The sequence below is a fragment of the Diaphorina citri genome, unplaced genomic scaffold (assembly GCF_000475195.1).
Source record: "Diaphorina citri unplaced genomic scaffold, Diaci psyllid genome assembly version 1.1 scaffold617, whole genome shotgun sequence".
Classification (NCBI taxonomy): domain Eukaryota; kingdom Metazoa; phylum Arthropoda; class Insecta; order Hemiptera; family Psyllidae; genus Diaphorina; species Diaphorina citri.
Window position 1 is genome coordinate 26,729 of NW_007378050.1, and position 14,313 is coordinate 41,041.

The following is a 14,313-nucleotide window of genomic DNA, read 5'->3' on the forward strand; positions in this document are numbered from 1 at the left end:
ATTTTTTGTCCTTTTATAAAATCCGTCAGTTACACACTTTATTCAAAAACTTGCATTACAGTTTCAGTATATTTAAAACTTGCTGGAATGGTAGTATTCAAATTTCGCGGATTAGCTTTTTTTTTTTTTTTTTTTTTAGGTAGTCTGAAGTCTGTATTATTTTATATATTACGTTTTCCTTATTATGCCTATGCTTATGTTCCAAGAGTACAAACAATCTATGTGGACATACATTTTTGAAACGTAGTGTGTATCTCCCCGCCAAAAATTTTTTTTTTCATTTTAGCCATGAAAAATTTTTTTCTCAGCTTTTTTTTTTTTTTTTAGTTAAAAAAGAGGAAAAAATGTATAATTATAAACCGTTTTTCAAGTATGGGTTGGTGCTCGAACTTTGAAATCCAAGGCACCATAGCATTACGATCATCTGGGTAGGAAAATCTTAATGAAATCAGATTGCAATATAATTTTGATTAAGAACAAGAAGAATCGTAGGTATTAAGAAGTAAGTACTCTTAGGTGAAGCAATAGCAGTAAAACATATACAATATCGTAATGAAATATTTTATTCATACAGGGTGGAAAGAAAATGACTACAGGGGGGATGGAAACGAGAGGTCCCCTTTAAACACCTTTTTCTGCAAATTCCGCAGTGGTTCTGAAGTTCTGATCCTCTTCTTAAAATCCTCTGATATTAAAAAAGTCCATGTAATCACTACACTAGATATACTTGAAATTCGCTTATAGATCTTCTTTACTCAAAAAACTATGAATACCAATCACGAATAATAATATTGATAAATAATAAAATTAACAAGTTTGTCATCTACCTACCTGTTTGGCAAATGCAAGTTAAATTATTCATTCAATACGTTTTCTTCTTCTTTACCGTCCGTGGCATCGGCTATGACTAAAAACTCCCATCACACATAACTCCGTTTTCTGTAGTCCCTACAGTCCTGAAATTGGCCGGTCAGGTTACGAGTGATTTAGCCGATTCAAGGGCACGTCTAGTTCTATACGAGCCTGCACACTCTGACTCTATAACTTACCTTGTCGACACGATTGATCGACACCATAATTCCAATTTTTGTGAAAGTTTGGACTTACAATTTTTGTGAAAGTTTTGAACAATCGTTAAACTGTCCATAGAAAAAAAGGCACTTTCTTAAGGTGCGTTCCCACTTGGCATGAAACAGATCGTACCGATCGGCAAATGCCGAGTGAGTGGAAACGCACAAATTCTCGTTTCTTGAAGATACCTACTTTTTTAGCGAAACAAACCTTCCGAGTTCTGAGGCACCCCGAATCGACTTTTTTCCACGGCCACCCCGTAAGTTCTCCTCGGGTTCTTCTCTTCTCAAATTACCAACACGTCTACCTTGAGGATTGATACAATAACATGTAATGCAACTGCATGGTTCACATAACACTGAAAGTTGTCCTGAGATCAGTATTCAACAGCAAATTCGGTACCACCACCGCACCGTATCCACATGTAACGCTCGCCTGGTAAACAGGAGGGCGTGGGTTCGATCCCAGCCGAGGCATGGAATTTTATCCTCATTTATTTGAGATGCGGCAAGGGCACTTCTAGAGTCAGAAACAATCAAAAAGCGGTCTGAAGGATGAACAATGATGGCTTCTAGACAGAGGTAAATGGCAATCAGCTCGGCGGAAAAAATAGAGTTGACAGGGTTAAGTTGGGATGAGCTGATTACGTCATCAATGCTATAGGCACAACTTGTTGTATTCATGGTTTTTGATCCATCAGTGTAACATATTTTATAGTTTTCATACTTGGAGTTAATAACACCGGCAAATAACTGCTGGAAAACAACTGGTGGTGTGTCTTTTTTACGGTCTTTGCCCAGACTATAACTTTTTTGTTCGAAAAAAAAGAGCTCAGCTTTCATGTTTGAGCATCAGCAAAACAACATCAGTATCTAATGCCGATGCTGCGACTTGTGGATCTGAAATATCCCGAAGCCTTTTAACAGGTAGACAGTACAGACTACACAGGTCGGTATTTCCATGATTGAACCTCATGGAACTTGATAAATAGAGGTAAAAAAAACTTGTGTGCTTTTGAAAAACAGAAGCTCCAACGGGGGATGATAAAAGGTAGAAAATTAATATTTTTTTCAAAACATAATTTGAAATCCCTCTGTCTGATGCACTAGGTTCACTAGTTGGTTAATAATACTTCTCTATCTGCACCTGACATTTTTGTTCTTCATTGAGTTGAACAGAAAAAAATCTTTCTTCCTTTCTTCTTTCTCTCCAGAAAAATCTAGGAAAATATCTGCAGGTAAATGAGAACTTTGAAAATATCTTGAAGCATCAGTGAACTCTTTCTCTCCAGAAAAATCTAGGAAAATATCTGCAGGTAAATGAGAACTTTGAAAATATCTTGAAGCATCAGTGAACTCTTGAAATAATAGAAAACTCGTCTGCAGATTTCAGTCGAGTTGCTTCTAGTCAAGCAGAAACTTTGCTAGAGAAATCTAGGTTTCTGTTTTATGATATCTAGCCCGGTATAGCTGGATAAGACAAAAGTTTTGTACTATAGTACCTAAGAAATAATAAGAAAGTTGTTTCAGGTAGGTACCTAGATTTATTGAAATCTAATCAGCTGCAGCTTTTTAATTTTTCATCTGCTCTGAATAGATCTAAAATAATGAAATTGTGAAAACCTCGAGCCTACACATCAGACACGAAGAGAAACAAAATTTCTACTTCCTTTTTCCTTAGGTTTAGGTCTATGAATATTCCAACACTCATTTCACGGGAAAGCACCTGTTACTTAATTGAAATGTAAAATATTCAAGCCATCTTCTTTACTGCCAGTCAGGCTGGGTCCTCTTATTCCATTTGTTAGTCCCATTAGGAGGAGACAATTTGAAGGTTTTGAATATGCAAATTTCATGAAAATATGCAAGGAAAAAGTGTCTCCTTTTTCCTCTGTCTTTCCTCGCACCGTTTGCTGAGAAGAAAATTTTGCAAATGATTTCATTTCTCAAAGTACCTTCCTTGTTCCTACCGTCACAGAGATGGTCCGTTTTGTGTTGTTGTTTCTAGAATGGGTAGAAGACAATCCCCCACCAAATGAAATGAAAAAGAAAAGAGAAGAGGAAGAAAGGGCAGTTTTGTATTTACTTATACATAAAGTAGGTACTTCATAAAGTATGAAGCATGGTTTTTTGGAACAGAACTTAAAAAAAAAAGCTGTAGACTGTACTAACTTGAAGAGGTAGGTATTAGGTATACTCCTTTGCAGGTAGGTAATTATATATAAAATTAAAAAAAAGCTCCTTCCTACTCTTTACGTATACCTACCGTCCTACCTGCTGCTTACTTTTCGTTTGGAAAGTTGAAAAACTCGGTGCTTAGGCATTGAACTTGTAACTTTTTATAAGTACCTACTGAGATATACCTACATGCTGAGGTAACATAGAATGTTCACAAAGTTATTCAAATACTGAAGTTTTGAGAGGTTGAGATTGTGACTGGTAGACGAACATTATGAAAGCAATAACATGGGCAATGTGATATATTGATGACTATCCACTGAACTACATGCTGAGGTAACATAGAATGTTCACAAAGTTATCCAAATACTGACGTTTTGAGAGGTTGAGATTGTGACTGGTAGACGAACATTATGAAAGCAATAACATGGGCAATGTGATATATTGATGACTATCCACTGAAGTCCAGTATACTTACTTTCTTACACTTTACCGAATGTCAGTCACTCAGGAAAGATGTATAGGGTAGGTATACTGGCGATCTTTAGCTTAAAATGTTGGGTTTTCAACAAATACGGTCGAACCTGTCTAAGTGGGAATCCAAGGGACCGACAATTTTTTCCCACTTATCCAGGTTTCCCAGTTAAAAAGTGCCCCACTTAGAGAGGTCGCCATGAAGGGGAAACGATTTTTTTTCCCAGTTATCCAGGTTTCCCACTTAGACAGGTTTGACTGCAAACAGGGGTAAGTGTAAACACTTGTAATCAACCAATTTATCTCGATTATACATTTGGTAGATTCTACTAAACTTCAGCTCTCCAAGGCACGAGGTTTATACAAACTTTTAGAGCAGCCTGTCTTGGATTACCTTTGGTAGATACTATGTACAACCTACATGCTGAGGTAACATAGAATGTTCACAAAGTTATCCAAACACTGAAGTTGGGAGTTTGGGATTGTGACTGGTAGACGAACTTATCAAAGCAATAACATGGGCAATGTGATATATTGATGACTATCCACTGAAGTCCAGTATACTTACTTTCTTACACTTATATAACCGAATGTCAGTCACTCAGTAAAGATATGCGTATAGTGGTGATCCTTAATGCGATCCTCAGCTTAATTTGTTGGATTTTTAACGAATATTACAAAAGGGTAAATGTCGAACCATGCACTTGTAATCAACCAATTTAACTCGATTATACATTTGGTAGATTCAACTAAACTTCAGCTCTCCAAGGCACGAGGTTTATACAAACTTTTAGAGCAGCCTGTCTTGGATTACCTTTGGTGAAGGGGAAACGATTTTTTTCCCAGTTATCCAGGTTTCCCACTTAGACAGGTTCGTCTGTATTGCAACAACAGGGTAAGTGTCGAACCATACACTTGTAATCAACCAATTTATCTCGATTGTACATTTGGTAGATTCAACTAAACTTCAGCTCTCCAAGGCACGAGGTTTATACAAACTTTTAGAGCAGCCTGTCTTGGATTACCTTTGGTAGATACTATGTACAATTTGTATAGTTAGATTAGTTACATAATACATATGCATAATATTATACTTTGTTTAATTAGAGAAATGCGTACAATATACATACAGTAGGTACGAACTTTAATTGGTAAAGTTTTTACGCCATGAAAATGTAATACACGTATTTCCTACTCTAATATCCTCTCTCTCTCTCCCTCTTTCTCCCCATTTCCGTCTTCCTATCCCTCCTTCTTTCTCTTCCCTCTTTCTTCCTCCCCATTTGAAAGTTTTGCCGGCTTAATCCACGGCATTAGACGTAATGTCTACAGACCTGTAGATACATACAATACCTATGTTTCCATGGAACAAGTCCGTGAACTTTTTACTCTGATGTCAACAACTTAACAGTAAAGTGGATAAAAAACTGCCTCTGAAAATTGATGAAAAAGGTTTTGTATTTAAGTAAGACTCGACGGATTTTTATATAAAGACTTGGTTACATTATGTATCTATAAGACATGTGATGGGATATAGGTACAGAAATATATGTAAGTTATGGTTATGAAATTATCTCACCATATGAGATTATCCCTTATCCCATGTAATATATCAGAGAAAATTGGTTCCTATTCTGGAATTCTGGAACGCGCTCTAGGCAGACAAAGTTTTCTGAAGTTATTATCCAACGTAACTAGTTTTGCTCTCTCTCTCTCTCTCTCTCTTTCTCACGTGAGTGAGATAAGAAATCAGAGGAATGTAAGGAACGAAGAGGAAAGAAAAACGTGGAAAGAGAGAAAGAAAAATAAATTAAGAGAAAAGGTACTGAGAAGAAAAGTGGAATAGATGGTATAGCAATGAAAAAGATGAGAGCAATACAAAGACAAGAGGAAAAATGAGAAATGAGACAACAGGTAAAGAGAAGGGTAACGTAACAACGATACCTTAAAATAGTAGATAGAGTAATCAAGTAACCAAAGAAATAAAACAATAGAAATCAATAAATAAAGAAGTGTAAATGGAGGAGACCGTAAGACAGTATATAGAAAAGGAAATAAAACAGTAAAAGAAATCACCTGAAAACTCAAAAAGAAAAGCAACTCCAAGACAAGGAATAAGGAATAAAACCCCCGGTGGAAAACTCATTCTGCAACACGCTACACTCATATTATTAACTTTTTTATGGGCTGTCATAAATCACAGTTAATGGCATGGTTTATGACATCCTCAACACCTGATAGCACAAATTCCATTAAACTTTGAACATCCCCTGGCTGAATGGGAACAGTACTGGCCTACTTAAAGATATTACTGGGCTGAACTTTTTATCTGAGCTTGAACATAAAGTTGAACAAATTTGTAATTCTTGTAAACTACCTCTCGTTACGAGAAAGGAAATTTTCAGGGACCTTCATAATTCTGTAACGAAAGCTTATTTATAAGTTGTGATTTTAATGATTTTATAGGTGTGCTATTTTGCAACTAACAAAGTTAATGTATTTCAGAGAGAGCGTTGAACTCATAACTTGGGAAGCGAGAGTTCGAGTACCATTAGTACCATTTCAAGGACAGGTTATTGTAAAATCTTGGAAAAAAGTACATAGGTACTGTCCGCTGAAACCAAAGGTCAAATTTGTATATTGATGTCATTTCTTTCTTTCTTAAAAAATGTAAAAAAGAACTCCGTTTGCCAATTCTACTAGTCTCTTTCTCTCGACCCATCGAACTCCAGTACCCACAAGTAACACACTGTACTAAAAATGACATAAATTACCCGAAGTAACATCCTGTATTATTATGATTTAAATTATATAACCTGTCAGAAACTCAGAATGCATTACTGCAATGAGCCGTATGGTGAAATGGAGATAAACAGAGGGGGAGGGAGAGAGAGAGAGAGAGGGGGGGGATGGATCCATAGAAACTGTGAGAGGGAGATAAATGAATGAAAGAGGAGAAAGGAAAAATACATCTGGCAGAGAGAGAGAGAGAGAGAAAGAGGGAGGGAGAGAGAGAGACACTGGTGGGAGGGAGATAAATGAATGAAAGAAATAGGACTGAAAGAGGAGAGAGGAAAAATGCATCTGGCCGAAGGAGAAGAGAGAGAGAGAGAGAGGTTGTCTGGGAGGGATTCAGGGCACATTATTGCATTTTATGATGCGAGAGAGAGAGAGAGAGAGAGCGCCAAGGGAAAGATTTAATAGCCCTTAGTAGGTTCCTTTAAGAGTAAGAGCTAAGAGTACCTACAGTAATTTCCACCTTCAATATCTCTATCTCCTTTCGTCGTCTATGTCTATATGTTTTTAATTTAATTTTAATTAATTAATACTTTTTTAATTTAATTAATTCCACGTCATTGTTCATTAAAAACGAAAATCAAATTTTCAAAACGACAGGCATATTTTTCTTCGCACCAGTCTTCTCCCTTGTCTTACTTACCCTTAAGAAAACAGAATATAAAAGCAAAATGAAAGACATGATGAGAGAGAGAGACAGAGAGAGAGAGAGAGAGAGAGAAAAGGAGAGGTTTTTTTAATATGTATAACCATTTATTTCTTATTTTAAAATTGATGTACAATAAAAACGATACTCCTAAACTGACACTGAGAAGCTGATACTCCTAAGTTGAAAAAGAACAAGTGAGAGATGTACATTTTCTAATGAAATCAGTTATAGCTTTTGTCAAGGAGCCTTACAGAAAACAGAATATAAAAGCAAAATGAAAGATATGATGAGAGAGAGAGAGAGGAGAGAGAAAGAGAGAGAGAGAGAAAAAAGGAGAGTTTTTTTTAATATGTATAACCATTTATTTCTTATTTTAAAATTGATGTACAATAAAAACGATACTCCTAAGCTGATACTGAGAAGCTGATACTCCTAAGTTGAAAAAGAACAAGTGAGAGATGTACATTTTCTAATGAAATCAGTTATAGCTTTTGTCAAGGAAAAAAATGGGGCTCGAACATATACATATTATCCTGATGCTATCATGGAAACAGAGGAAAATATTATTTTTCCATGTAACCAATTACATAATTATAATGAAGTAGTAAAATTACATGGTACCTATTAGGCTAGAAATTGTAAACAATGCTCTCCCTACGGCTATTCTAAAAATGCCCCCCCCCTTACCCTCTTTCCCTCATCCCTCTCTTTCGCTCTCTTTCTCTCTCCCTATCACTCCTTCCCTTTCCCTCTCACCCCATCTTCCTCTCTCACTCAGTCTCTCTCTCTCTCTCTCTCTCTCTCTCCCTCTCTCTCTATTTAGGTCTATGAATATTCCAACACTCATTTCACGGGAAAGCACCTGTTACTTAATTGAAATGTAAAATATTCAAGCCATCTTCTTTACTGCCAGTCAGGCTGGGTCCTCTTATTCCATTTGTTAGTCCCATTAGGAGGAGACAATTTGAAGGTTTTGAATATGCAAATTTCATGAAAATATGCAAGGAAAAAGTGTCTCCTTTTTCCCCTGTCTTTCCTCGCACCGTTTGCTGAGGAGAAAATTTTGCAAATGATTTCATTTCTCAAAGTACCTTCCTTGTTCCTACCGTCACAGAGATGGTCCGTTTTGCGTTGTTGTTTCTAGAATGGGTAGAAGACAAGCCCCCACCAAATGACATGAAAAAGAAAAGAGAAAGAAAGGGCAATTTTGTAGTTACTTATAAGTACATAAAGTAGGTACCTACTTCATAAAGTATGAAGCATGTTTTTTTGGAACAGAACTTAAAAAAAAAAAAAAAAAAAAAAAAAAAATGACTGTACCCCTCTTGCTCTCTTTCTCCCCATTTCCGTCTTCCTATCCCTCCTTCTTTCTCTTCACTCTTTCTTCCTCCCCATTTGAAAGTTTTGCCGGCTTAATCCACGGCATTAGACGTAATGTCTACAGACCTATTGGTACATACAATACCTACGTTTCCATGGAACAAGTCCGTGAACTTTTTACTCTGATGTCAACAACTTAACAGTAAAGTGGATAAAAAACTGCCTCTGAAAATTGATAAACTTTTTACTCTGATGTCAACAACTTAACAGTAAAGTGGATAAAAAACCTCCTCTGAAAATTGATGAAAAAGGTTTTGTATTTAGGTAAGACTCGACGGATTTTTAATATAAAGACTTTGTTACATATCTATAAGGTATGTGATGGGATATAGGTACAGAAATATAAGTTATGTTATGAAATTATCTCACCATATGAGATTATCCCTTATCCCATGTAATGTATCAGAGAAAATTGCTTCCTATTCTGGAATTCTGGAACGCGCTCTAGGCAGACAAAGTTTTCTGAAGTTATTATCCAACGTAACTATAGTTTTGCTCTCTCTCTCTCTCACACACACATAAAACTTCGTATCATATCTATAAGGCATGTGATGGGATATAGGTACAGAAATATATGTAAGTTATGTTATGAAATTATCTCACCATATGAGATTATCCCTTATCCCATGTAATATATCAGAGAAAATTGGTTCCTATTCTGGAATTCTGGAACGCGCTCTAGGCAGACAAAGTTTTCTGAAGTTATTATCCAACGTAACTAGTTTTGCTCTCTCTCTCTCTCTCTCTCTTTCTCACGTGAGTGAGATAAGAAATCAGAGGAATGTAAGGAACGAAGAGGAAAGAAAAACGTGGAAAGAGAGAAAGAAAAATAAATTAAGAGAAAAGGTACTGAGAAGAAAAGTGGAATAGATGGTATAGCAATGAAAAAGATGAGAGCAATACAAAGACAAGAGGAAAAATGAGAAATGAGACAACAGGTAAAGAGAAGGGTAACGTAACAACGATACCTTAAAATAGTAGATAGAGTAATCAAGTAACCAAAGAAATAAAACAATAGAAATCAATAAATAAAGAAGTGTAAATGGAGGAGACCGTAAGACAGTATATAGAAAAGGAAATAAAACAGTAAAAGAAATCACCTGAAAACTCAAAAAGAAAAGCAACTCCAAGACAAGGAATAAGGAATAAAACCCCCGGTGGAAAACTCATTCTGCAACACGCTACACTCATATTATTAACTTTTTTATGGGCTGTCATAAATCACAGTTAATGTAAATAAAGAAGTGTAAATGGAGGAGACCGTAAGAGAGTATATAGAAAAGGAAAGAAGAAAGAAAAGGAAATAAAACAGTAAAAGAAATCACCTGAAAACTCAAAAAGAAAAGCAACTCCAAGACAAGGAATAAGGGATAAAACCCCCGGTGGAAAACTCATTCTGCAACACGCTACACTCATATTATTAACTTTTTTATGGGCTGTCATAAATCACAGTTAATGCTGTGGAAAACTCATTCTGCAACACGCTACACTCATATTATTAACTTTTTTATGGGCTGTCATAAATCACAGTTAATGGCATGGTTTATGACATCCTCAACACCTGATAGCACAAATTCCATTAAACTTTGAACATCCCCCGGCTGAATGGGAACAGTACTGGCCTACTTAAAGATATTACTGGGCTGAACTTTTTATCTGAGCTTGAACATAAAGTTGAACAAATTTGTAATTCTTGTAAACTGCCTCTCGTTACGAGAAAGGAAATTTTCAGGGACCTTCATAATTCTGTAACGAAAGCTTATTTTATAGGTGTGCTATTTTGCAACTAACAAAGTTAATGTATTTCAGAGAGAGCGTTGAACTCATAACTTGGGAAGCGGGAGTTCGAACCTCTCGTTACGAGAAAGGAAATTTTCAGGGACCTTCATAATTCTGTAACGAAAGCTTATTTATAAGTTGTGATTTTAATGATTTTATAGGTGTGCTATTTTGCAACTAACAAAGTTAATGTATTTCAGAGAGAGCGTTGAACTCATAACTTGGGAAGCGGGAGTTCGAGTACCATTAGTACCATTTCAAGGACAGGTTATTGTAAAATCTTGGAAAAAAGTACTTAGGTATTGTCCGCTGAAACCAAAGGTCAAAATTGTAAATTGTTGTCATTTCTTTCTTTCTTTCTTAAAAAATGTAAAAAAGAACTCCGTTTGCCAATTCTACTAGTCTCTTTCTCTCGACCCATCGAACTCCAGTACCCACAAGTAACACACTGTACTAAAAATGACATAAATTACCCGAAGTAACATCCTGTATTATTATGATTTAAATTATATAACCTGTCAGAAACTCAGAATGCATTACTGCAATGAGCCGTATGGTGAAATGGAGATCTAACGAAAGCTTATTTATAAGTTGTGATTTTATAGGTGTGCTATTTTGCAACTAACAAAGTTAATGTATTTCAGAGAGCGAGTTGAACTCATAACTTGGGAAGCGGGAGTTCGAGTACCATTAGTATCTACCATTTCAAGGACAGGTTATTGTAAAATTTTGGAAAAAAGTACATAGGTATTGTCCGCTGAAACCAAAGGTCAAATTTGTAAATTGTTGTCATTTCTTTCTTTCTTAAAAAATGTAAAAAAGAACTCCGTTTGCCAATTCTACCAGTCTCTTTCTCTCGACCCATCGAACTCCAGTACCCACAAGTAACACACTGTATTAAAAATGACATAAATTACCCGAAGTGACATCCTGTATTATTATGATTTAAATTATATAACCTGTCAGAAACTCAGAATGCATTACTGCAATGAGCCGTATGGTGAAATGGAGATACACAGAGGGGGAGGGAGAGAGAGAGAGAGGGGGAGATCCATAGAAACTGTGAGAGGGAGATAAATGAATGAAAGAGGAGAAAGGAAAAATACATCTGGCAGAGAGAGGGAGAGAGAAAATGGGAGGGGAGAGGGAGAGAGAGACACTGGTGGGAGGGAGATAAATGAATGAAAGAAATAGGACTGAAAGAGGAGAGAGGAAAAATGCATCTGGCAGAAGGAGAAGAAGGAAGAGAGAGAGAGAGAAAGAGTGAGTGGTTGTCTGGGAGGGATTCAGGGCACATTATTGCATTTTATGATGAGAGAGAGAGAGCGCCAAGGGAAAGATTTAATAGCCCTTAGTAGGTTCCTATAAGAGTAAGAGTACCTACAGTAATTTCCACCTTCAATCTCTCTCTCTCTCTTTCCTTCCTCTCCCATAATTCCTCTCAACCTAGTTAATGCTAATAATGCTATATTGCTAAAGTTTATGGCTTTAGATTTAGACCACAAGCAATATAAATCTCTGCACTTGTGAATGTAAATAGAATAGAATAGAATAGAATATACCCTGCTTATACTGCCAGAATGAGACTGAAAAGTCCCTTTACTCCCGCAGTCTAAGCAAGGGAAGAAGAAGAAGAAGAAGGAGAAGAGGAAGAAGAAGAAGAAAAAAAAAAGAAATGAGCAGTAAGAGCAGGGTATGAGAAGGCAGATCAGAGATGGGAGCAGCACATGGTAGAGATATAGGTGATCTCATACCCACCACTTTACATACGCACAGACATACGGACGCAATCAACACATCAGGCACACTCACGGGCACAAACATCACACCACAGTCACACTCACAGAATGTATATGCCACAGGCCACACAATATTTTCCTTGTGGAAAGCACCACAAAACTCTCTCTCCTCCTCCTCCTCCTCCTCCTCCTCCTCCTTTATCAACAGCAAGTTGACAAACATACCTACTATACCCATTCATAATTTCATAGTCGAACCTGTCTGAGTGGGAAACCTGGATAACTGGGAAAAAAAATCGTGGCCCCTTCATGGCAACCTCTCTAAGTAGGACACTTTTTAACTGGGAAACCTGGATAAGTGGGAAAAAATTGTCGGTCCCTTGGATTCCCACCTAGACAGGTTCGACTGTAGATGTAGGAGCGCGGTAGCGCTCCGCCCCGCCAAGTCAAGAAAGTTTGACCGCGTTACATGTATGTATTGTGTAGCAAAGTAGGTAAGTACCTAGTACCTATGTACCTACTAAGCTTGTTTATTATCACTACAGTGATAAAGACATGTGAGTTTGCATTTAAATACCATTGACTCGTCTTCACGTGTCATCCTGCCGAAATAGCTCAGTTGGGAGAGCGTTAGACTGAAGATCTAAATGTCCTAGTTTGCATTTAAATACCATCGACTCGTCCTCATGTGCTATCGTGCCGAAATAGCTCAGTTGGGAGAGCGTTAGACTGAAGATCTAAATGTCCCTGGTTCGATCCCGGGTTTCGGCAAAAATTTTGCCCGTTGCATCAGGGACAAGTAAAAAAAAAAGTCTGTTCAAAAACCGGAAATTTGTTTTAGAATTTTTTTTTAAGAAGAAACTTGCAAAGAGTTTCAAAAAACCCTCTTCGAAGAATAAAAGAAAGAAAAACACCCAACTTCCCCCCCCCCCCCAAAGCCCCGGGATATAACATGTAACAGGAAAAGTGGAGGGCATAACACATTACACTTCAGTGTGACATGTTTTACCTTCCTGACAGTTACTTCCTGTATTAATACTCTCGGCTCTACTAGTATAATAATATGTAGGTAGGGACCATAAATTTAGGTGAGTCCAAATAGGTTGATAACCAAACCACCAGAAAGTATCCCCTTGAAATACTGACAGTCGAATCGCGAGTGCATATTTTTGTCGACTTTGGGAATTGAATCCGGGAACAACAACAACAACATGATGATGATCTTTTTTTTTAGATCACATTTGGAAGACGGATCTGGACTTCCTCATTTCTCAGTCGGACCGGATGGTAGTTCTCAGTTTCATCACTGGGCGAGTGCATATTTTTGTCGACTTTGGGAATTTAATCCGGGAACAACAACATGATGATGATCTTTTTTTTTTTTTAGATCACATTTGGAAGACGGATCTGGACTTCCTCATTTCTCAGTCGGACCGGATGGTAGTTCTCAGTTTCATCACTGGGAGCAACACAAGTGGTCTGCATAACTCTAGTATGTCCAATGCAGGATCTTTGAAACCAAGGAGTCTTCCATTGACCGCCGGACTGCCAGGGGCAGACATTGTTCTCAAAGGTAAGCACAGAGCCTCAGAAACAGAGTTTCATTTTATTACACGCCACACAATCCTTTTCCACCGGCAAGAGGTTACCATAAAGTCCAAGGCAAGATGGCCCTCAAGACGGCTGACTCCAAGAAAAATGTCAATCACGGCTGTCCAAAATTTCCAACCCACATACATATCCTTTGGAACATTGTTTGTTCCCGGAAAAATGGACAGTGTGTGCCGTTCTTGTATGTTAAAAATAAGAAGAGAATTCCTTTGTGTGTTGATGAATTTGATTGCTGAATTACATGGCGATTGAAAAAAAAAAAAAAATTCAGAGTTATATGTAGGTATATTTTCAACTTGGCCCCTTTTTTCAGTGAGTTCTGCTGTTCATTGACTACTAGGTTGATGTCTTTCTTTTCTCCGACTATTAATTGATTTCTTTTTCCACTAACGATTAGTTAATCTCTATTTCAGATGAGCAGCATGTGTGGGGTTCCATCTCGATTGAATTCCTCAACTACGCCCTAGCTCTGTTTGTGTACGCTGTCAGATATCCATCTGTCTATTGGAACACCAACAAGTGGTTCGGTACTCTGTTCTCATTGCAACTGCTCGTCAATGGATATCATTTTATGTAAGGTTGGTAAGGAGCCTTTTTTTACTCTCTATTGCATTAGACCTTTCTTTTCAGCACAAAT

General features: G+C 37.1%; 1 protein-coding gene and 1 non-coding gene across 2 annotated transcripts in view; both read left to right on the plus strand.

Annotated features, from left to right (window-relative positions):
• LOC103510552 (protein tincar) overlaps positions 1 to 14,313 on the plus strand; it is a 53,188-nt gene that overhangs the window by 21,106 nt on the left and 17,769 nt on the right. The window contains exons 3-4 of the mRNA XM_026824576.1: positions 13,453 to 13,638; positions 14,090 to 14,249. Coding sequence (XP_026680377.1) covers positions 13,453 to 13,638; positions 14,090 to 14,249 — 346 coding nt within the window. The remainder of the gene's footprint in view (positions 1 to 13,452; positions 13,639 to 14,089; positions 14,250 to 14,313) is intronic.
• Trnaf-gaa lies at positions 12,764 to 12,836 on the plus strand. Its single transcript has one exon. It is a non-coding gene; the product is annotated as a tRNA-Phe (tRNA).